The following is a 24511-nucleotide window of genomic DNA, read 5'->3' as shown; positions in this document are numbered from 1 at the left end:
GAGCCCTTTCCCAGATCTGCAGAAGTTGATCAAGTCAACACACAAACCCCCCAGTACAGTTTCCAGTTTCTAGCAGCCTTTTATCTTTTACATATTTTTTCTCCTCTGAGGTGTCATCTTCTTCCCTCACTGCTGGCTCTTAGACACTCTGACCTGCTGGGGCACATAGGACAATATGCTATTACCAGTGTTCTTGTCTTTGCCCCACACTTTCATACTGTGTGACAATTTTCCCTCCCCCTACTTTCTGTCCAGTTGTTTTTTGAGAGTTTCAGATCCAAACAGTTGTAGAAAGTTGACTGGGGGAGAGGTGAGCACCAGAACGCCACATCTGGGCTTTAGAGATGGGTGTTCAATTTTCTAGTTGCTGCAGCCCCTGGATTTCAAAATGGAGACTGACATGAGGGATGAAGGGTTTTTCTGTCCCTCCTCTGGTCATCTCTATTTTTTTTTTTTTTCTCAACTGTCTCCGTCTGACTCCCATGTGGTGAATATTCTTCCATATCTGGCATTAGGTTGAAGCACTGTTGGAGTCTTTCCTTATCTGCATCTTCATAGGTTTTTGGGATGAGTTTGGGAGAGGTGGCACAATTTTAAGCTAGTTCCCCAGAGTCTGTGATGCCTCTGTACAACTGGTGGTTATAAGAGATACATGAAATGACTCTAAACACAGTGTGAGAAGGTTTTTCCTTTTAAGATCCCTTTAAAAAAACCTTTTATTTTGGAATAATTATCGATCCCCAGGAAGTTGCAAACAAACGGGTCCTGTGGCCCTTCCCTCTGCCTCCTCCAGTGCTGCCATTCCGCATAATTGTGGTACAAAAACAAGATCAGGCCGTAGGGGTTGTCACAATCCACAGAGTATATTCAGAGTCCACCAGTTGTACGTGCACACGTGTGTGTGTTTGTGTGCGTGTAGTCCTGTGCCGTTGTATCACATGTGTAGCTTCATGGAAATGCCACCAGATACAGAACTGTTCCATCACCATAGGCTTCCTTATGCCACCATTTTATAGCCCCACACCCCCTCCGCCAGTCCCTAACTCCTGCCAACCTCTCATCTGTTCTCCACCTCTATAATTTTGTTATTTTAAGAAGGTTAGGTAAATGGAATCATACAGTATATAACTTTTGAGATTGGATTTTTTCCACTCAGCATAATTCTCTTTTACTCTTTCTGAATTAGATAAATAAACTTAGCTTGGTTTTAGTATGACGTAGTAGTCAGGAAAAGCTAAGCCATTTTATTATTAAAGTGTAACATGCGTATAGAAAAGCCTAGAAATCATAAGGGTATAACTCATTGGATTGTCATATGCATTACTCACATATGTGAATGCACCATTATAACTATCATTTAGATCAGAAATAGAACGTGACCAGGACCCCTGAGGCCTCCCTCCTGCCCCAGCCGGTCACTGCGCCTTGGAGATAACCACTGTCAGAGATTACTTTCGCTTGTTTTTGAGCTTAATATTCATGGGATCATATATTGTATACTCTTTTGTGTCTGATTTCTTTCCCTTGAGGTTATGTTTATGAAATTCATCCATGTTGTTGTCTATAGCTATGGTTCACTTATTTTCATTGATTTGTAGTATTCTCTTACATGACTATCCCGTAATTTATTTATTCATTCTTGTATTAACGCACATTTGGATTGTTTTCGGTTTTTGGCTACTACAAATAGTGCTGCTAGGATCGTTCTGGTCTAAGCCTTATGGTGCCCGTATGAATGTGTTTCTGCTGGACAGATGCCTAAAAGTAACCCTGCTGGGTCGTAGGCCACGAGTATTTATCTTTAGGAAATACTCCTGGAGAGTTTTCCAAATCGGTTTTGCCAGTTAGCACTTCTCCCAGCAGGGTTGCTTTGCCTCCTCCCCAGCCTTTGACATCTGTCTTTCTAATTGTGTTCATCCTGATGGCTGTGTGCTGGCATCTCGTTGTGGTCTTACTTTGCATTTTCCTGAAGGCTAAGGACTAACGCTTACTCATCATTAGAATATCTTCTTTTGTGAATGCCTGTTCAGGTCTTTTGCTCGTTTTTTTTTGTTGATTTATAGGAGGGATTTTTGTTTGCTTTTCTTAAAAATAGAATGGATCTGAGTCCTTTGTCAGATATATGCATAGCAAATATCTTCTCACACTCCTTGGCTTATCTTTTCACTCTAATAATGGTGTTTTTTGAATAACAGATGTTCTTAAATTTAATATTGAACAAGCATCAATATTTTCATTTAGTACTTTTTGTTTCATGTTTAAATTTTTTTTGCCTACCCCAAGAACATGAAGCTGTTTTCCTGTGTTATCTTCTACTAAGAAGGTTTCCTTTTACATTAACATATTTCCGTGAACATTACTTGACTTAAATAAAAATATGAAGTAAGTAATAGTGCAGGTGGTACATGGACGTGGAAAAATTCATGAAGATAATAAGTAAGTGATTGAGGTTTGAGAAATGCTATTTTGAACCAATAATTCCTTTTTTGGCTTTATAAGCGCTATATAAAGAACAAACTATTGATTTTCCATGATGATGCAGACACAGTGCTTATCAGTTATATTGGATTGTAATACAAATTCATTAATTTATTGGGAAACATTGATTGGGCTTTGGGAATTTGATGATGAAAACTCCTATTTCTGCCCTGTGACATTAACGCTGTTTTAGGCTGGGGTGGGAAGGATGAGAGGGATGGGTGTGGTGGGAGGAAGTCTTGGGAGGCTTTTCAACTGGGGCAGCCGCTGATCAGTGGTTAGAGCCTCTGCGATGGCAAGTGGCTCTGGGCAGGCTCCAGGAATGAGGAGCTTCAGCCAGTTTGCTGAGAGTTCCCTCTGTCTGGTCTGCTGGAGCCTGGACAAGAGACTTTCTGAGCCTGTGTAGCCCTCCAAGTAAGAGACACCAGCCAGGTTCTGAGGGTCTCAGAAAATTTAGAGCTTTCGATCAGGGCCTGGGCCCCCCTTCAGTCCTGTCAATCAGAGTCCCTGGGGAGGGGTCTGGGTATCTTTTTTTTTAAGCTCCCTGGGAGATGCTGGCGCTGGGTCAGGGTGAGGATGCTGTAGGAGTGCAGAGATGAGGGAAGAGCTTTCCAAGGGCGATTAGATAAGGCTGAGATTAGGTTCTTTCCCAAGAACCCTCGGGAGGCGTGCCCTTCTGGGAAGCCAGCGATGTCTGAGACAGGCAAAGAGCCACTGCAAACACATTCTCCAGTGCACCAGGAAGCTGCCTCCACACTCTCATTGATCTAAGGGAATGTCGAGTTCAGCAAGGTGAAGAAAAGAATGTCGTGAGTCAGAGCTATTCGATTTATAGGCGACAGTGAAAGCAGAAGTTCAGGACTGCTGCCAGCTTGTCCCTGGCAGTGCTCTGGAGGTCTTGATGAATTCTTTGCTCCCCTTCCAGCAGACGTCACAGCAGGCCAGACAGCCTCGGGCTCTGAGCTCCCCTCTGCCAACGGGTGACGCCTGTCCCAGCTCCGCTTCCTTTCTCTGGTGTGACTCCAGACACCGCCACCCAACTTGCATTTGTATTGTATTCTATTTTTCTGCTTTTGCCATTTTTAAATTATTTTGTTGAGATCATATTGGTTTATAACGTTGTGTAAATTTCAGGTGTACATTGTTATATTTCAGCTTCTGCATTTGCGATGACATGGATGGACCTTGAGGGTATTACACTAAGCGAGATAAGGCATATTCTTATATTCTTGAGTTTTCAAGTCAATCAGAGGTAGCATAAAGATTGTGCCTGGGATTTTATGTCACATTTGATTTTCAAATTCTAATTCAGGCACTTAGCAGCTGTTTAACTCTGTTTAAGCCTCCTTGCGTCTTAGTTTGTTTATGTGTAAAACTGGGATGACAATGCCCATCTCTCATGGTTGTTACAAAGATTAAATGACAAAATGTCTTCAGAGGGCCTGGCTCCCTGAGTTGCTTGCCCGTGAGCCCCATTGCTCCCCAAATCACTACCCTTTTAAAATAATTTTCATGACTTGGCTCTCATAACAGCCCCTCCCAAACAGATTTGGGGTATTGGGGGTGGAGTGTTGGGATTGCTGCTCCAGATTCAGAATTCTAATTTATACATTATATTCTGACTGTGCCCTGTAGCTTCTGGGTCACAAACACCTCCATGATATTAAATGCAGTGGACACGGCCAATTTGTTAAAGAGCTAGTGTGTACATATGGTATGGGACAAATAAATATATGCAGTAGTGCTAATGTCCATTTTGTAAAGTGGCTGCAATGCAGAGAATTTTAGCAAGGGATGGATTTCATTAAGTGTGTGCGCATGTGTGTGCATGTTGGAGGGGAGGTGCAGAACAAGGCACAGGTTCCTATCTTCGCCCACCTCCTTAGGAACAGTGCACAGGCCTGGGAATTGACGCCTGCTCAGCACAGGGTGTTCTTAGAGAGCCGCGCTGCCTTTACGAGAAAAGTAGAGTCACCTTTGATGACCGTCACTCTCTTTCTTCTACATTATGACACATCTCCAGGCTCTAATTAATATCTTCCTGAATTGTTCTTTTCACACCTTTTTTCATGTTCTCCTTATCCACATGCTTCTCAGGATTAGAGACTTTTTCCTCTTGGAAACAACAAAAACTTGATTTGATGATAAAAGATTCCTGTTTGTTTTTGTGGGAGGAGCAGGGGGCTGTCTTGAGGGGCCTTCCCTGGCTGCTGATTGAAAGATTGGCCCAAGAGCTGAGTCCTTGCTGAGTTACTGCCAGAGCTGTTTCAATGCAGCCTGGCTGGGGACTTAGAAAATAGAGGAGTGGTGAAGAGCTGGGAATGAGTTTCCCATTGATTCCAAGCACTCGTTAAACCTAGTAATTATCTCCTCAATTGACATTATAATCTTGATTATAATACAAGCATATTATAGTTCCAGCAAGGAGGCCATCACTCTGGCCTTTTTACTTTCTAATTGTGGATATTTAAATTAAGCTTTGAAACACTGGTTTCTCCTCCATTTTAATTGGTCACCCATGTAGCACTCCTGTCTTCCTCAGTGAAGTTTTCTAAAGGATGTAGAGAAGTCCTCCTTGTTGGAAGGTGGTATTGTGATTGACAGCTGCTTGGACAGGGGCAGGATGTTCCTTTGAAAATTTAAATCCAAAAGAATTCTAACTTCTTGTTCCAACTTTGCATTGCTTTTGGAGTTCTTTGGCTGGTAGAGTCCACTGGGCTTTTTTGGGAGGGAGTCACTGTGCAGGGTACTCGAGAGCCTATGGTTATGGTGGGAGGGGGGTAAATTTTCCAAGTTCTTATATGTCTGAAGATGCCCTTAGTTACCTTGACTGTTGACTGAGAGTGGATTCTGGATCCTAATCTCTTTTCCCTCAGTCCTTTGGATGCACAGGCTGCCAGTGAGAAGTCTCATGTTGGTCTGATTCACTTTCTTGGTAATCTGCTGGCAGTCATGGACAAGTTGGGGACTGTTTGTCTCCTTTCTATGCTCTCTGCCCTTCTAGAGTTCTGGTTTTGAAGATGTGGAGGTGTCCTTGAAGCTACTTCATTCTGTGGATTTGGTTTGGCTGCTAACTACCCTGGAGTTATAATGGCAGCAGCAGTCCCCCGTTGTGTCCAAAGTCCAGGGAGCAGCTGGGTGACTCACGTTCTGCAGATGTCACCTCTAGCACCAGGAGGTGGCCTTGAGCATTGACCCCAGGTTGTGGGAGCTGGTGGCTGGGTGCGGTCACCTGGCCTTTTCCTGCTCCTTTCTGAATTGCTCTTCAGTCTTTGCCAGCCCCGGGTGCAGTCGGAGGGAGGAATGATCCCCATGCCCCTTTGTAGGTCTCTGCATGACTGGGGACCTCAGATGGTTCACAGTGCTGTGGCAGCACAGCGTCGCCTGTGTGGCTCTGAGGCCTCCAGACTGTTCTGTATGTGTAAGATTTCCCACCCTCACCTTCCTCCTGAATGGCTGAGCATGCTTGGCAGAGGTTTCTGAATCATTCTGTGTGATTTTCTCTCCAATGGAGGATTGTTCTGCTTTGTGAGTGAACCCAGGGGCAGGAGCAGCTCATTTTGGGCATTGGGTTGACCTGCTGAAAATCTTGAGGATGATGTTCCCAGCGTAGAAAGAAGAGGAGAAAAATCAATCAGATCGAAATAGACTGAAATTCCTCAGAGTTAAACATGTAGTATGGAGGACATTCAGTACTCTGTATTTTGAATTAATTTAAAATCTTTAAATCAAAGGATAATTTCCCTGTGTCTGTTTTCCTGTCCTGTCCTTCAGTGTAGGAAAATCCTTCGTTTTTCTAAATGTGGAGATTCCTGTGTCAAACTTTTGGTACAAGTTGTTACAATGGGCCTGGGAACTTTTGTCAGGAATAGTGTGATTCTGACCCTCTATCCCTTTGCATAGAGGGATGTGGGGTAGAGAGTTTGTGCTTAAACTGCCTTATATTTAAACTTTTTATTAATTACAGAATGTTGTCAAATGTGATTTTGGAAAGGTGGGTGACTCCCAGTGGTTCAGTAGTGGTTTTAGCTGAGTCTAGTGGGATCCTGCGTCATGGAGCTCTGCCCCTGCGTCAGGGAGGGACCCTGCGTTAGGGAGGGTTGCAGTAAACGTTTGTTGAGCTAAATTGCATTGATGGTATGGGAATGGAGTGAAAGTCAATGTAAAACAGATATATGATGGAAGGAAAGGAGTGGAGGCTCCCAAAGGAAAAACTAAAGAATGGAGAACTGGTGGAATGGAGAGAAAGGTCCCGAGCGAAGACGGCGCTAGTGCGGTGTCTCTGTGACCCCTCCAGGGCTTCTGCCATCTGAGTGTGGGGACAGCATGCTGAGGAGAAGTCACTGCAGCCTTGGAGATCTTCCTCAGCAGTGGCCTGTGGAAGACAATTGGGGCATCTGCTTCAGCTGCAACATTCACATTGGCAGCAACAGGTGCCACCAGGGCTTCTGCTGCCACGCAGGTGTGGCGTATGGAAGGTTGTGGAATAGTTAGTCTCCAAATACACTCACGAGTGGGGTCCTGAGTTTAAACTCTGTACATGTGATTTGATTCCTGCAAGTGTAGACGGCATCTATGACATCTCGCGGGTGAGGCCGTGGGTGCCCAGTGTGGATGGTTAAAGGGAAAGGGAGGGAGGGAAGACTTTTAGGGAGTATGGGGACTACACCCTGTGCTGCAGGGAAGGAAAAGGCTCCGCTCACACAAGGAAGAAGGAAGGGGAGAACCAGGAAAAGATTGTGTATGGAAGCCACAGGGCTGAGGGGCAGGGAGTAGCCAAGAGGGGGCAGACAGCAGGGAGACCAAGAAGAGGAGGAGGAGTCCACAAGGGCCACTAAATGAGGAGAGCCACCATGGTCCGACACAGAAGCCAGAGCACAGAATGCAAAAATTTAAGAAAGGATGAGTGGAGATGGAGGTGTAGACCCCCGGGGCGGGGGTAGCGAGGAAAGGCGGCTGGGAGAACCAATTCCACCTCAGCTGCACAAGGCTGCATTGGCCCGTGTTTACCCGCAGCGCCAGGCAGGCAACTCCACACACCTGTCCCATGCGTGTGTCGGTTGTGAACTTGGAGACCTGGCATCCATTCCCCCTGCTCACAGCACCTGATTCCCGGTGGACAGACACGTGAGGAGGCGAGTCAGGCCCTCTCCGGGAGATGCGACGTGAGGTTGAGTGGAGGCCCTGGAGAGGGGGAACATGCCATGGGAATCCATCCGTTCCTCTGGCAGCCTGCGGGTTGGTGGTTTCTGCTGCCTGGATGACCAGGGCTTTCCTGGCTCTGCCCTGCACCTGTCTGTGTCCCTGCACCTGTCCCGTGTCCCTGCCTTGGTCCCTTCTGGGAGCTTCCTGTCATCACTCCAATGGTTCCCATTTCTGCTTACGTTAAGTACTGTTGGTTTCTCACAACCAGAGGAGTCCCACTAACCCACGTGCGTTGGTAGCTGTCACTGCCGCCAAGGGCATGGCAATTTCTCAGTGTGGATCTATCTCGAGCATCTTTATTAGTGGCATGGATGGTGGAGAAGGCTTCCAAACAAAACTAAATTCTCTAGAGATAGTCTCTCCTAACAAGGAAGAAAAATCCTCATTAGGATTCCCAGAAGACCACATTTGCGAGCAGGCTGAGAGCGTGTGTGTTTATCTGGGCTCGCCACCAAAGGCATCGGCAGCTGTGCTGTGGACAGAGGGAGTGGCTTCTCTGGCTTGTGCTGTCACATCCTCTCAAGAGTGGGCAGGAGTGGACGTCTGTCTGATGTGGCAGCTGACAGCACGGCCGGCTGCGTGGGACTCACTCTCGCCGCGTGTACATGATGGTGTAGCCCCCTGAGAGGGCAGCCATCGAGCTTTTGTGTTGATGTTAGATACGCAGCCAAGAAGCACCCCATTTATGGGCTGCCTTTCACCCTTGTGTATCTTGGTGAGAGGGTGTCTTTGAGCTTCCACATATTAACAGAAGAGCAATTTTGTTGAATATGCAATTTTATTCAGGTAGTTCCTTTTTTAATTAAAACATTCATATACATATGAGTTTTTTTCTGGAAGAAATGCATTGGATAGCAATTATTGTTGCTTTGTTTAACTAGTAAATAATATCTGTGTGTGTCTGTCTATCTGTTGGTCTGTCTGTCTGACTGTCTAAATGATATAAATGAAAGTTGTTCACTGGATGAAGTACATGGAATTCACCACCTGCTCTGTTTCCTGCTAAGAAGGAAGTCCTAAGGGGATGGGAACACGTTCAGTGTGGCTATGGAATAGGTTCATCAAAGTGGCAGCAGATCCTTTTTGTATTTCTGATGCTTGATTATGGGAATGTTGGGGATCTGAACAGGGCACCAGGACAGGGAGGGACAGAACCAGTGCCCTGTTCCCTGTCAGCACCTGAAACCAAAGCTGGCACACTTGGCAGAATCGAGATGCATGGAGGCCATTCCCAGGACACGGGGAATTGTCCTACAGAACCGCCACCCAGCCAGCTTGGTGTCAGGGCTGGGGAGATGCAGATTATTCCTGAGGATGCTGATGTGCCTGGATGTGTTTCTGGGCTTTGTCTGGATGCCCAGTTGGGCTCGGACAGGGAGAAGGAGAAGAGGGGAGCCGGGAGGAGAGTAGGCAAAACTGGGGGCAGGTGGGGTGACCTGCAAGCCCAAGGTCAGAGCCAGGCTCCAAGTGGCAGGTTGAAGGACGTCCTAGAGTCCAGCATCCCAGAGAGGACAGGCAGTGGCCTCGACCTTCAAGCTTTGCCCTGAATCCCGACTAGGGCCTCTGGTGTGTGCCAGGGACCACCAGAGTCTAAGAGCCTGAAGGGTCCCTGTCCAGAGAGGCGAGCAGCACCGAGAGAAGGTACCACCTGTCCTGAGGCTGGAGTAGAGCAGTGCAGGGGCTCGGGCTCCCACTCTCCTCTAAGCTGGGCCCAGGGGCTGAGCTGTGGAGGCTGCAGAACCCCCGAGGGGCAGGGATAGCCAGCTGGCTGCATGTGTCCCCCTTTGCTGCAGGGCCCCTTCGAAAGCTCACTGCATGGACCCCCATTGGACACATGGCCTCCCACTCGCTGCACTGCCCCCCCTTCACTGTGTGGTCCCCACTTGCTGCGTGCCCCCTGTTCCCGTTCACTGCATGATCCCTGCTCACATGGCCCCCTACTCGTGGCACAGCCCCCTCTTGCAGAAGCCGGCTGTAGCATCATCGCTCCTGGTGCCTTCCGAGTTCTCCTGTGTGTTGGGCGGGTGGCAGTGGTACCGTTACCTCCCTCCCTCCTCGTGCTGGGCACCTGTACCTCTGCCTGCCCGTGCACAGCACAGATGGCTGATAGATATTTACTAAACCAGGCAGCCTCCCGGCTGATGTGGGCAGGGCCAGGGAAGCAGCGTGGCATCGTTTGAAAGCCAGGAGCTGAGAATCTGGAGGCTGGGATCTGAGGTCCAGCTCTGCCGCTGGCAGGGATGCCTTGGATGGCTCACCTCAAGTCTCGGGGCCTGTTTTCTCTTCTGAGAACTTAAGGGGAGGACTAGAAGGCATCTCAGGTCCTGGCAGCTCTGAATTCCTCTGGCTGCAGCACGTGGGCAGACTTTCTCACCCAGGTGTCCGCAGAGCACCGCTGGCGACTGCTGTCTTGCCAGACTCCTCCAGCCTCCAGAGGGGCCTTTTCCCTGCAGGAGTTTGTCTTGGATGGACAGACACCCCCACGTCCCCACCACATGGCTTTTCATTTATTGATTTATTTTTTTTGTGAGGAAGATCGGATCTGAGCTAACATCTGCCAATCCTCCTCGTTTTGCTGAGGAAGACTGGCCCTGGGCTAACATCCATGCTCATCTTCCTCCACTTTATATGGGACGCCGCCACAGCATGGCTTGACAAGCGGTGTGTCAGTGCGCGCCCGGGATCCGAACCGGCACACTCCGGGCCGCCGCAGCAGAGTGTGCGCACTTAACCGCTTGCGCCACCAGGCCGGCCCCCACATGGCTTTTTAAATTTGCCTCTGTTACATTAGGGATTTCTCATAATTCTAGTAGAAATAGATTTTGTTCACTTCTACTCTGGAGTTTTTATTTTCTTTCTCCGTGGTCAGATTTGAAGGACATAGCATCACTTGGAGATTTCCAGCCTCTGGCAGGGTAGGTGGTGAGAAAAGCAGCCCAGGAGTCAGGAGGCCTGGGATCTGGCCCCAGAGCTGCTGTTAAAGCTCTTATCCGTAGGGACGATGGGCTGGACCAGGACAATCGCCACGAGCCTGCCCAAGCGCCAGTATCTTATTCCAGGGGCAGCTTGGACCAAACTGTGTGGAGTAGCTGTTCTCAAAATTACCAGTCTTGCCAAGAATGGAAGACAATAGATTTTTTTCCTATTTGTATTGCTCTGCTCATTAGCATGCACAATACAAAGGCCAGAGTTGCTGAAGCAAAATCAACCAATTCTGATTAATTTGCAGAGCTCAATCACAGGATCACTCCACAATTTCTAACCAGTAATGCTCCCTGTCTGCGTCACGCTGTGGAAGGATCCTTAATTGGAGACAGCCTCAGACAGTAGCATGGACAGCAACAGAGAGAATGATTATTAGGGCAAAAACACCCAGAAAGGAAATGCCAACAAGAAAGAAAATTGGCATAATGTTGACAGTTGAGTCGACAGTATTTGTCTGGAAACCCTGGGCATACCAGAGGGTGGGGCTGCCCAGTGAGAGGGAGTTCAGGGAGAAACGGAAAAGCACGTGGCCAGATTTAGAAAACCAGACGCTCGCTTCTTTCAACATCTGTCCTTGTTTTTAACAAGCATTGTCCTTTCCAGGTTGCCCACCTCTTGGTCTGGAAACCTTAAAAATCACAGACTTCCAGCTGCATGCGTCTACTTCGAAGCGCTACGGCCTGGGGGCGCATCGAGGAAGACTCAACATCCAGGTACCAGGGCCGTGGGAGGATTCTGCCTGCACTCTTGGTTGCTCTGGTGATAGACACAGCGATGGTTCTTTGAGCTGGATCAGGTAGCAGACATGACATTTAAAATGCATTAGCCCTGATTTTCACAGCAGGAGGGACAATGCTGCAGAATCCTCGTTTTACAGAGAGAGCCCTGAGACTCAGGATACGTGTCTTCTCTAAAGGCTACTTAGTAAAAGGGATGCTGCCGGTTCCTGGACCCAGGTGGGTCTGCCTCCACCTCTCGAGCTCTTCCCGTCCAGTGATCTGTCTGGAAAGGGCAGACGGAGAACCCTGAATGCCTGTGGGCATGGGCAGGCAGTGGCGTTTTGTCCTCTGTTGCCTCCCAGCCAGTGCTTCTCACCTCCCCTAGACACACCTCTTCTAGGGTGTTCTGTGGTTCCCCACAAGTCAGACCCTTAGTGGCTCTCCTGGGCCCAGCACATCATGTGTGGCCTCCCTCCCTGAGGCTCAAGGGCCACCATAACTGTGGCCCTCGCTCCTGTCAAGGTGCTGCTCCAGGAAGGTAAGTTCCTCCTTGCACGCTCTGCACACTGTGTGGTTCTTGACTCTGGGCCTTGTCTCAAGCAGGCCCCCTGCCTGCAACTCCCTTCCCCTCCCCCATCCCAAGCAGTGAAAATCCTGCTTCATCCAGGGTGTTAGTTTTCTCCTGCTGCTCTAACAAATTGTCATAAACGTAGCCACTTCTGCAACACAAATTTATTCTTACAGATCTGGAGGATAGAAGTCTCATTGGGCTAAAATCAAGGTGTGGGCAGGGCTGTGTGTTCTGGGGGGAATCTGTTTCTTTGCCTTTTCCAGCTTCTAGAGGCACCACATCCCTTGCTCGTGACTCTTGCCTTCTTCTAAGCCAGCAATGGCAGGTTGAGTCCTTCTCACGCTGCCACCTCTCTGGTTCTTTCTTGTCTCCCTCTTCCACTTTTAAGAACGCTTGTGATGACGTTGGGCCCACCTGGATAATCCAGGGTCCTCTCTCATCTCAAGCAACCTTAACTGCATCTGCAGCCTTCATTTCCCTTTGCCACATAGCCTCAGTATTCGCAGGTTCTAGGGTTAGCACGCGGACGTCTTTGTGGGGGACAGGTCGTCGTTCTACCAGCCCGTCCACGATGCCTTTTCCCTCCTGCCCCAGCTCCTGCTGGTCCATCCCTTCTCCATTTAGCATTTGATCACGTGCTGTTCTGTGTGGTTCTGTAATATTTTAGTTTTCTTTCCCCAATTGCTCCATAACTACGTGGTTTCCAAACCTTTTTGCACATGCACCATCTCGTCTAGGCTCCTGGGAGGGAGGTGGTCCTTTCATCCCCGAGATGGGGGGCCATCAAGGCTAACAGCTTCTAATTGGCAGAGCCAACACCTCCATCCTCCAGCGGTCACCGTGACATGCTACGGGCAGCTGCTGTGCTGGGGACTGGACAAGAGCTGGTGAGGCCCCTTCCCAGGGAGCTCACGGCTCAGGGGCGTCTGAGCGGAGCTTGGACTCCAGCTTCTGCTCCTCCCCCCGCCCCGACACTTGACCGCATCGAGTAGACTTTCAGCCCACTCAACCGTCACCACTTTTCAGTTCAGAAGAATTCAGGTAGCACATTTCCAGAACTAACTTTAATGAAATCTGAAGGTTGGTTTATAAATATTATTTCTTTTTTTTAAAATAACAGCTGGTAAGAAACATTTGGCTGTGTTTGACAAGAGGATGAATGCTCAAGCTTTGAACGGGAGTGAGGATTAATAATCCGAGTGACTCCAGCACCTTGAACGGGCTCCAGTCTTCCGAGTAAATAAGTCAGGCCCGGGCAAGGCTAGGCCCAAATGCATGCGGGGCTGTTTCGGGCATTAATTAGAGCTGTCATCTGATGCCTCGGGGGCTTTCTCTATAAATGAAATCATCCTTGATTAAAGAGGGAGTGTTCACGTTTATCCACACTTTCAGTCAAAAAGTGAAAGGCCCTATTACTCCTAAATTTGTCAGGTCGGGGCAGGGGTGAGGGGTTGTGTCCTTCTGGTTGGGAATCCCCTGCAGAGGGGATGGCAGAGTACACAGCATCATCAGGCATGCTGAATTCAGACCTTGGTCGTGACATGTCTAGATTTTGGGACCTTTGGAACAATGATCTTGTGTCTCTGACCCTCATTTTGCCTCGTCAGAAAAATGAGAGTGCCAAGCACTCACAGGGTTCGTAGAACAGTGAAATTAGGTGATTTATAATTTTAAAACATTTACTGGGTCGTTGTACTCCTCTGCTTAAAGCCTCTGGTAGCTTCCAGGTGCTCTTGGAAACTCCCAGCTCAGCCCTGGGTGCTCTGCGCTGTCCCTCCCTGAACGGTGGCTCACTTGTTTCCTTGGGTGTTATCTGCCCATCCTTGAGCGGAGGCCCCAGGTTAGAAGGGACTTTATCTCCCTCCACCCACTAGAGCCCAGAACAGCGCCTGCACACAGGACACACACAGAGGATGTTGAGTGAAGGCGGGGTGGACGTTATTCCCTGCCCTGCCTTTGCAGGGCCGTGCAGGAGGCCCACGGGTCATCCAGCAGGGAGCAGCTGGCTGGGCTGTCCTGGTCATGTTTCCTGCCTCCTTCATCCTTCACCCATGGGAGGCACACCCCAGGGAGAAAGCACACCCTCTGGGCTGAAAACATCGCACACACACTCTCCTGTCTTCAGTCAGGGTGAAAATAAGGGAGTGTTTGAAAACCACTTAGTGCTGTTTCTCCTTATGGGGATTTATCTTTTCTTTAGTGATATATCATTTCCCCAAATGCCCTCTGCCAAGCACACTGCTACCCCTGCTCTCAGAGTGTGAAGTTGCTGCTTTAATGGCAAGGTACAGGCCAGCTGCCTCCATGGGTTACGTGTTTTTAACCACAGAGAGAGGAGGGTTCCCTGCAGCCTGTGTGAGGGGCTTCCATACACAACGCCCCATAGGGAAATAATGACTAGGTTGGGGCCCCTTTGTGGTTTCTACCTTCCAGAATCAGCACCACACGGAGCATGATTCCGTCACCACAGGTGCTCCAGAGTGCATCTTCCCACACATATGGTTTGAAGTGCAGGTTAAAAATAACCGTATCTCGTCTCACATAGGAGTATTTTGTAGGCGTATCAAGCTAATGAGATTTTATGTGCAAGAAACACCAAGACATCAGGATTAGAAACTGTATTTAAATGCCGTCGTGCAGGCTGTGAGTGAGGTTCGTCCAGCCTCTGCTGGCCGGGGCCCTGCAGGCACCTGTGTGGTCCACCCAGAACGCACGGGGCTGCAGGCTTGACGCGCGCCTGGTTCTTCTGCTAACGAGCCAGTGTCTTTAGGCAAGATGCCCGCCTTCTCTAAGGCTCAGTGTCTTCATCAGTGAGGTGGAGGTCTGTCACCAGCACTGCCGCCGTCACGGAGTATGAGGATCAGAAGGAGTGGGGAAGGAGAACGGTCCTCAGCAATTCTCAGATGCCGTATCCGTGCCCGTTGGAATGCGTTCACTCAGCTGACCATTGTGAAGCGCCTGGTGTGTGCCGGAAACTGTGCTGGGCCCTAAAAGAGCAAGGATGGAAAGCTCCTGTTCATTCCCTTTCCTTGAGACGCTCCAGCCTCTCGCGGAGGGGGAGCAGGAATCGGCTCTAATCGGTACTGGCATTTTCCTGAGCGCTTTTGAGCATCAGTTCATTTATTCTTCAACGCGAGACAAGTGCTGTTATTATTATTACCTCTGTCTTATAGAAAACGGACACATGGATTGGAAGAGTCATTTGGTTAAGGTTTCCCAGGGGAGGCAGGATGTGGATCCAGGCTGCTTTAAACCTGAAGTCCTGCTCCTCACGATTCCATAAAACCCCCATGTCACCAGACAGAGGGTCCCGGGCGCGTCTGGGATGATTGTTAAACCGTGTACTTCTCTCTTTTCTGACAGTGATCCCACAGTGATTGACCCCTCTGTCATCCTCGCCGAATGATAATCTCCTTGCAGATGATGTGAATCTTGTGTTTCTGGGTATTCCCACACTGTTTTGGCACGGTCTGCACATATGTGTGTGCTTACTAGCTGTTTCTGGGTAGTTGTGGAACTCCATTTGCAAGCCCCTGGCCTAACCTGTGTGCTTTCTGCTCATAATCATGACGAAGCTCTTCAGGGACCAAGGGTGTGTGGCCCGGATCGGCACTCCCCAGGGAAAGGGCTGTGGGTGGGAGGGGCTGTGGCAGAGAGATGGGGGAGGCGAGCCTTTAAGAGTGGCACCGCATGTGGAAAGCTCTGGAATTGCTGCTGGGGCTGTTGGGGGGCTTTGATGTCCCCTCCGAGAATGTTCCGGGTGATCGGTCACCTCCTTTCTGATTAATAAAAAATGTCAACATGCATTTCTTCAAAAAAATCAAAAATCAAAAAACGGAAAAGCCCTGCGTACAGTATATATGGTGCTGCAGTGCTGAAGGGCGCCGTGGCTGCTGTGAAGGAGTCTTCTTGAAGGGGGCGGTGCGGACGGTCTGCTGTCCCCCCTGTTTTGCTGTTGCGAATTTGCTCATATGTGTTTGGCAAATACGGGATGATGCCATTATGACACAGAAGTAGCGTTGGTTCGTGTGCCCCTTTTGCCAGTACGTCAGTGTTTTGTGGGACCAGACACCAGCCCCTGACCCCAGAGTGCACCAACCCAGCTGCGTGCAGACGCCTCAGAGAGTTCCCTCCTGCAAGTTCCTGTACATGGTGCTCGGCGCGCCATGCTCCTCTGGCTCAGGGTGGCCGTGTGCTCTGGGTTTGGACGCTGTGGCTCAGTTTCTTTGCCCGTTTTGCCCTGCCTCCACCACTTAGCAGCTTCCACTCTTCCTTACACCCCCTCCCATCGTGTTGCCCTCACTATGGCTTTTTTTTTTTTTTAAGGTCAAATTCTATCATTATAACTGTATCTATTTATTTTATTTTTATTTTTTTTAGCAATTAACACATCTTCTTAACTGCCTTTTTTTAGGGTTTTTTTTTTTAGTCTTCTGATTACAGAGCTGCATAGATTTTGAATGGTCTGGCTAGAATTCTATTTTTCCTGTGAACTCGGTTTTCATAGTGCAAGATTTTGCAGACTATGAATTTTGACTGAATTTCATGTGCCACGTTATAGCAGAAACACTTGTCTCTTTGCCTTGGATCATTTGGGCTGCTATAACAGAATACCATATATTGGGTGGCTTATAAATAACACAAATCTATTTCTCACAATTCTGGAGTCTGAGAAGTCCAAGATCAAGGCACTGGCAGACTGGGTGTCTGGTGACAGCTCTCTTCCTAGTTCATAGATGGCTGTCTTCCCCTGTGTCCTCACGTGGTGGAAGGGGCTAGGGGGCTCCCTGGAGTCTCTTTTATGAGGGCACTAATCCCATTCCTGAGGGCGCTGCCCTCATGACCTAATCACCTCACAAAGGCCTCACCTGCTAATACCATATCCTTGGGTGTTAGGTTTCAACACGTGAATTTTGAGGGGACATAGGCATTGAGTCTATAGCACTCTTTCTTTCATTTTAAGCAGAGGACTTTGAAAGAGTAAAAGCACCTTATAATTCAACTTATAACTTTCTTTTGCCAGTGGAATTTTGCTTATGTCAATTTAATAACATAAGCTTTGAGAAGAAACTCAAGTTTATGTTTCATCAGTTTTATTGGGACAAGATAGATCTTCCAAGAATTCAAGGAAGAGGTCCAGTTCAGCAGGATGGCAAAGGTTTGTCCTCTCACCTATGATTATTCTTCCAGTGTGCCCAGGATGCTTTTATACTAACTCACTCGTGAGGCTGTGATCTCATTTAGAAACAGTCATCGGTTTCTTCTCTTCCGGGAGGAGCCACGGACGGATTGGAAATTAGCATTCCAAGTCTCAAAGAGAAGGTTTCAGCAATGACCTCTAAACTCACGCTTAGATCATCGTTTGCCTTTAGTTGGTCTTAGGAGGTGACTCTCTATTCAAGTGGGTCATTTCATGGCAGCTCATCACGTGGCCTGTCCCTACAGAATCCTCTGAGGACCCCAAGGATTTTCCATGGCTCATAAGCTAAGCAAGGTGGAGTAGGATGGTGCTACTTTCTGAGTGGATGCCTTATGGAGGATGCTTTCTCAGCTGCAAAACCTTGAGCGAATTGTAGCAGCACTTGCTGTTTCAAAGGGCTGGGTTTCAATTTCCTTCTTAAGACTCTAAAGGTATGGTAAGTATGAGCCTGACATGTGATCAGAAGAAATGAAGTACCAAGAGCGTGGCTGGAACTCAGGATATCACCATAATTCCTGCCTATAATCGATAACGTGGGAGAGTTGATGCTCAGGTCAGAGTTTTGAAGACTTGACATTTTGAGGTCCCAAGAAAAAACATGGGGCACTGCATTAAGACCTCCAGATGTCTTTGTGATGCCTGGTCACAGTCATTTGACAGCCTGTGGCCCCGTCTTGTCTCACATGTATTAGAAATGACGTAGAGTTTGACCCCTGAGAGAAGTTCAGTCTGGTCTCTCTCCACGAGCGCACGTCTGGTCATAACAACAGCATCTGTCCGAGCCCTTCCTCAGCACACCGCCATCAACCACAGCTCCTCTCGTCAGTCATTCCAGTGAAGGAGTTCTGTGGAGCACCTGGAGGCTGATGTGAGGACCCACTTCGATGTTCTGATAGTATTTTTTTTACCTGAAATGAGGTGTGAGCCTTGAAGATGGGCGGTGCCCGTGGCTTCAGGCGTACCCTGCAGGTTGAAGTCAGTTGTAGAACACTGGACCAGGTTTTATCCTGGTGTCGAAGTTCACGTGCATGGGCACATCCCACCGTCTGTCTCCCTGAGCCCTTTGGTCCTGAGACACCTGGTGCCCCACTTTGCCCAGATGTGGAGACCACGTTTCTCCAGGGAACTAGTGTATGGGGGGCACCTCGGGCAGCACCATTCTCTCAGGTGTCACCCTGTGCACACCCACTCCTGCCTCTTGCTGGAATGATCTGCACCCAGAGTCTTCTGACCCCAAAGCCTGTCTGTTCCTTCAGACCATCCTGATTCTCTGGGTGCTCAGCCTCCAGTCTGTTCCTGGCTGCACAAAACTGTGTGGTAACACAAGTCTGCACTGGGGGCTCTACATGTGCAAGGTGCTGGGGAGGCAAAAATAATCACAGTGGCTATAGTTTCCAAACCAAGGAATGTCCTGCTTATTCTGAAAAAGGGATTTTGTTCTGCCTCTGGCTTCTAGAACAGTCTGAGAGATAGTGTTTGGATGCCAAAATGCTGGAATTTTTGATTTTTATGGGAATAACAGGACCAAATACTTTAAATTATGACTCTCTTGGAAAATTCAAAATGAGTATTACCATAATGATGATAATGTGCTGTTCTTATTCTCAAGAAGCTTGCATCATAAGCACATGAGCAGTTAGAAGAACCAGGAGTACAAGAATGTGGCAAGATGAAGAGGGGATTCCAAGTCACAGAGACCCCTGGCCTGCGAATCATGGACAATTAAGGAACCACAGGACTCTCTGGTTCAGATGAGGACTCTGTTCCATTTGCTATGTGAATTTTTATTCACTGTTTTATTAAATTTCATTAAATTAATATTTCATTTCATCTTCAATATACTCATAGGGAAACTGTGTTTTAGAAATAAGGAATTAAGTCAGAGACTAAATGACCTGCCCTCACCCCATAGCTGTAAGGGCAGAGCTGAGACTCAAATGCAAGGTTCCTGGCTGCAGGTGAGCCCGTGCTCCCTCCTTTGCCATCTCCAGTACCCACGAGAAGGTTCAGTGTGTTTACCAGCTTGTGGCCTCCCTGGCATGCCATCTGGTAACTCATCTCCCTGACCACTGGCTGGGCGTCCCCACCTCCTGGCAGGGCACAGAGAAGTCTGAGAGTGCAGCAGTCACACCCAGGGGCCTTGTGTCCATTCAGTGGGCACAACTGAACTGTATCTTCTCAAATGATGCCCTGTGGGGCTGGGCCCTCTGGGTTGACTGTGTCCTGGACATGTACAGTTGGGAGTCAGGTGTGCAGGCCATTCTGTGATAGGGCTTCAATGAACACAACAAACACTACACAAGTGGAGAAGCCAGTGTGGGGAGGATGCAGGAGAGGGAAAGGGAGGGGAGGAGGGAAAGAAAGGTCAGAGCAGATTCTCTTCTTTATTCATTTCATTAAAACAAACCCACCTCATACATGTTAGGCACTATAATAAGTCCTGGGGAAACAATGATGAGCAAAAATAGAGACAATCCCTGATCTGTTAGCAAATATTTAAAGAGGACCTACTGTGTGCTGGGCCATGTTCTAGATTCTTGGGATACCTCAGTGACCAGAACAGACAAAGATCCTTGCCATCTGAAAGCTTACATTCTAGTGGGGGAGGCACATAAATGCAAGAAATGTAATTAAATATAACTTTGATTGTATGTTAGAAGGTGATAGGTGCTATGGAGAGAAGAATGACAAACTTACAGCGGGCAGTGAGGGTCAGGAGGGCCGGCTGTGGGGAGGGGGCAAGTCGTGGTTAAAGGTGATCGAGGTGGGCTTCATAGAGGAGATGATACTTGGGCTAAGTTGGCTTGAAGGGGATCAGCAGGGAGTCAGGTAGCTGTGGGGAGAGTGTTTGGGGCAGTGGGAGGTGCTGCCGTGACAGCGTGCCTGGCGTTACCAGGGAGCAGCAGGGGGCTTGTGTCCCCGGAGCAGAGTGAGCACAGAGGCAGGGAGATGCGGGCCCAGAGGTCACACTAGAGGGACTTTGACTTTGGTCCGTGAGTCAGTTGGGGGAGCCATGGAAAGTTTTGGGGCACAGGAGTGACATGCTCTGATTGACAAGTCAAAAGGACCAACCTGGTTGCTGTGTTGACTTGGAGGAGCTAAGGTCGAGACAGGGGGGCCTGTTGGGGGATGGCGTCAGCACCCCAGACAAGAGAGGGTGCTGGCTCCGGAGTGGGGGAGATGGTGAGAAGCGAGTGGATTGGGTATTTGAAAGTAGGATTTTCTGATGAGGAGGTAAGGTTTGGACGAGGGGTGCAAGAGATAAAAAGAGGAGTCGAGGATGCTTCCCACGTTTTTTGACCTGCAGCTCTGATAATCTAATTGGGAAATGAAATTTAAAAAACTCTCAGTAGTGAATGCACAATACAACCTATACTGAGTCCTCGGAAGGAGAGGACCGTGTGCATTAGTTTCCGGGGGCTTCCGTGACAAAGGACCACAAACTGGGCAGCTTAAAACAACGGGAATTTATTCTCTCGCAATTCTGGAGGCTAGAAGTCTGGAATAAATGTGTTTGCAGGGCTGCGCTCCCTCCGAAGCCTCTGGGAAGGGATCCTCCTTGCCCTGTCCAGCTTCTGGTGCCCCAGGCGTTCCATGGTGTTCCTCGGCTTGCAGTCGCGTCATTCGTCTCTTCTCCGTGGTCACGTGGCAGTCTCCCTGTGTCCCCTACATCCTCTTCCCTCTGTGTTGTCTGTCTCTGTGTCCAAATTTCCCCTTCTCATAAGGACATCAGTCATCAGATTTAGAGCCCCACTACTCCAGTCTCACGTCATCTTCACTTAACTAATTCTATCTTCAGTGACCCTACTCCCACATAAGATCACTTTCTGAGGTTCCAGGGGTTAGGGCTTGAATATATCTTTCTAGAGGACATAATTTGAAGTTCAGAGTTTATCTGACAATGAGTTGGCAGAGGGGAGAAAGGAGAATTCTAGCTTGAAGGGAACAGTGTGTGCAAAGGCCCTGTGGTGGTGAGGAACGTGACATATTTGGGGGACTAGAGCAAAGCCAGTGTGGTTAGAGCCATGCTATGGTTATGGAGCAATATCACGGCTATTAAACATAAGAAAAACTGCTCTCTATCATTAGTTATCCAATAATGTAGATTAAAACCACAATGAGATCTGACATACAGACACCAGAATGACTTTAAAAAAAAAAAGACAATATCAAGCGTGGACAAAGATGTGGAGCAATAGAAACTTTTATACAGTGCTAGGAATGTAAGATAGCACAGCCACTTTGGAAGTCTGTTTGGAGTATCTACTAAGCTCAGCATTCTCATACCTGTTGACCTAACAAATTCACTCTTATGCCTAAAAGAAATACATTCCTATGTGCACAAAAAGACATGTGCTGGTAGGTTCACAGCATCATTGTTCATGATAACCCAAAGTGGTAACAATGCACATGTCCATCAGTAGCACAATGGATAAATTACTTGTACATGCACACAGTGGAATACTATACACCAGCAAAAAGGAGTAAATTATTGCTACTGCAATAATATGGGTGAATCTCACAGATACAACATTGAGCAAACGAAGCCAGACACAAAAGAGTAGCTATGAAGTTTCACTTACATAAAATTTTTCAAAAACAGGAAAGTCAATCTAGGGAGATGGAAGTCAGAGTAGTGGCTATCTTTGGGGGGAAGGTATTCCTGGGAGGGGGCACAATGGAGGTTTCTGGCATGCTGAGCATGTTCTGCATCTTGATCTGGGTGTGGATACAGGGGTGAGTACACTTTGAAAAAATTATTGAACTGCACACTTAGGAGTTGTGCACTTTTCTCTATGTATTTAATTTGTTTATTTTTCTTCTATTTCAATTTTTATTGAAACTTGAAATAAATAACAGCAAAATCATATATCTGTTTTCCTATTTTACCATCAGAATTACTTTTTCTTTGATTCTTAATAATTTTAATTCCAGTATATAACTAATTATCATTTAGTTACTGAAAATGATTTTAATATTCTTACATAGTGGAAACATAAGCTTTCTCAGGGGCATAATCTTTAAAAAATTTTTTTTATTGAGGTATAATTGACATATAAAATTCTATTAGTTTCAGTTGTGTAACATAATGATTCAATAATGTATATATTGTGAAATGATCACTATAATAAGTCTAGTTAACATCCATCCCCATACATAGTTACAAATTTTTTTTATTTTAAAATTCAATGAAAACTTTACAAAAAAGCTGATGAATCAAAGAAAGGAGATACATTTGATTTAAACTTGTAAAAGTGAATGTTAAGAATATAATAAATTATGTGATTAAGAGGAAAAAGGGAAGGTATCAGGAAATAGAAATAATGATTTCATTGCTGCCTATAGTAGGGAGTTAATAGGTACTTTCTAAGAAAATATAGAATTAAGTATGTTACATAAAAGTAACAGTTACTAAAGTAACCACTAAAACAAAGATATAGACCTTTAAAATTTTCAGAGGAAACATATACGTAAAGCAAAGAAAACAGGTCTGTAGTTAAAGATAAAACAAAAACAAAAGAAGCAAGAAAAATAGAATATCTAAGAACAGTTGATGACATCCAGACAAAGAACATCTGTCAATGGGCTAAATGGACCAAACTCACTTGTTAATAGAAGAAAACTTAGATTGTATCGTAAAGCAAATTCAATTACGGGTCTCAGGAGATGTGTACCTAGAAGTGGGTCATGCTTGTACCCCAGTAGCTTCCCTTTGCTGAGTGCTCACGATGTGCCAGGCACAATACAATGCTTTACATATGACTGTGTGATCATCACCGCAGTCCCATCAGGTGGATTCTATTTCTATCCCTGTTTGACAGACAGGCTGACCTAATTGGAGGCACTTAACTAATGAATCAGGACTTGAATTCAGCCCACACGGGACTCCAAAGGCTAGTCCGTGCTGTGCTGCCTCCCTCACGCACGGGAACACACTATCTTTTTGTGGATCGCTGAGAGGTGAATAAATAAGTGTTTATTTTGAGAATCAAACTACTTATTCCATAGATATAAAATAATAGTGACCGAAGTGTTTCCCAGATTTTGGTTGAATTGAATTAGAATATTGATGTGAAAAATCTTTACTGTCTTTTTCAATTAGTGTATTTCTTCCCCATCTTTTCTTTTTTTTTATTGAAGTATAATTGGCACATAATATCCTGTTAGTTCCAGGTATACGTCATGTATTTATATGCATTATGAAATGATCACCATGATAAGTCTAATTACCATCTGTCACCAAAGTTATTACAGCATTATTGACTATATTCCCTATGCTGTACATTACATCCCCACAGCTTATTTATTTTATAACTGGAAGTTTGTATCTCTTAATCCCCTCCACTTATTTCGCCCACATCCACACCCCTCCCTGCTCTGGTAGCCACTGGTTTGTTTCCTGTATCTATGAGTGTCTTTCTGTTTTGTTTTTTAGATTCCACATATAAGTGAAATCATACAGTACTTGTCTTTCTCTGCCTGACTTATTTCACTCAGCATAACACCCTCTAGGTGCATCCATGTTGTTGTAAATGGCAAGATTTCATTCTTTTCTATGGCTGAGTAATATTCTGCTGTATACGTATACCACATCTTCTTTATCCATTCATCTATCAATAGCACTTAGGTTGTTTCCGTATCTTGGCTATTGTAAATAATGTTGCAATGAACACAGGGGTGCATATATCTCTTCAAATTAGTCTTATCGTTTACTTTGGGTAAATACGTAGAGGTCGAATTGCTGGATCATAAGGTATTTCTATTTTTAATTTTTTGAGGAACCTTCATACTGTTTTCCGCAGTGGCTGCACCAGTTTACATTCCTGCCAACAGTGCACAAGGGTTCCCTTTTCTCCATACCCTTGCCACACTTATTTTTTGTCTTTTTAATAATAGCCATTCTGATAGGTGTGAGACATTGTGTGACACTGTGGTTCTGATTTGCATTTTCCTGGTGATTAATGATGTTGAGCATCTTTTCATGTGCCTATGTTTTATCTTTCTTAAAACAGTTAATAAATGGTTTATAGTGTATTTAAATTGATTTTATTTTTAAATGTTTTTAATTTCAAACTCTAGATGTTTATTGGTTTCCTTGGCCAATGCAAGGAAATATTTTAAAAATTGGTTTTGGGTTTTAAAAATGGCTTCAAAGGCAATGAGTATTTCTTTTTTAACTTTACTGATGATTAAAGTCTGAACTGGGACAAGATGCTTTGCTAATTTGCAGAAGGGTCAGCTGATTTGCACTTGGGTAGTTTTATGGGTTTATGAAAGGTTTATCGCAGAGGCTTATTGAAGGAGATAGACCACATTATGGCCCTTTTATGGCAGATTAGTTACTTAACTATA

General features: G+C 46.6%; 1 protein-coding gene across 1 annotated transcript in view; it reads left to right on the top strand.

The window, feature by feature from the left end:
- The window catches only part of CPXM2 (carboxypeptidase X, M14 family member 2), a 129727-nt gene that overhangs the window by 20184 nt on the left and 85032 nt on the right, over positions 1–24511 (top strand). Inside the window, exon 3 of the mRNA XM_058544208.1 lies at positions 11272–11381. Coding sequence (XP_058400191.1) covers positions 11272–11381 — 110 coding nt within the window. The remainder of the gene's footprint in view (positions 1–11271; positions 11382–24511) is intronic.

This window comes from Diceros bicornis, chromosome 6, assembly GCF_020826845.1.
Source record: "Diceros bicornis minor isolate mBicDic1 chromosome 6, mDicBic1.mat.cur, whole genome shotgun sequence".
Taxonomy (NCBI): Eukaryota; Metazoa; Chordata; class Mammalia; order Perissodactyla; family Rhinocerotidae; genus Diceros; species Diceros bicornis.
This window is presented reverse-complemented; position numbering and strand designations above follow the sequence as displayed.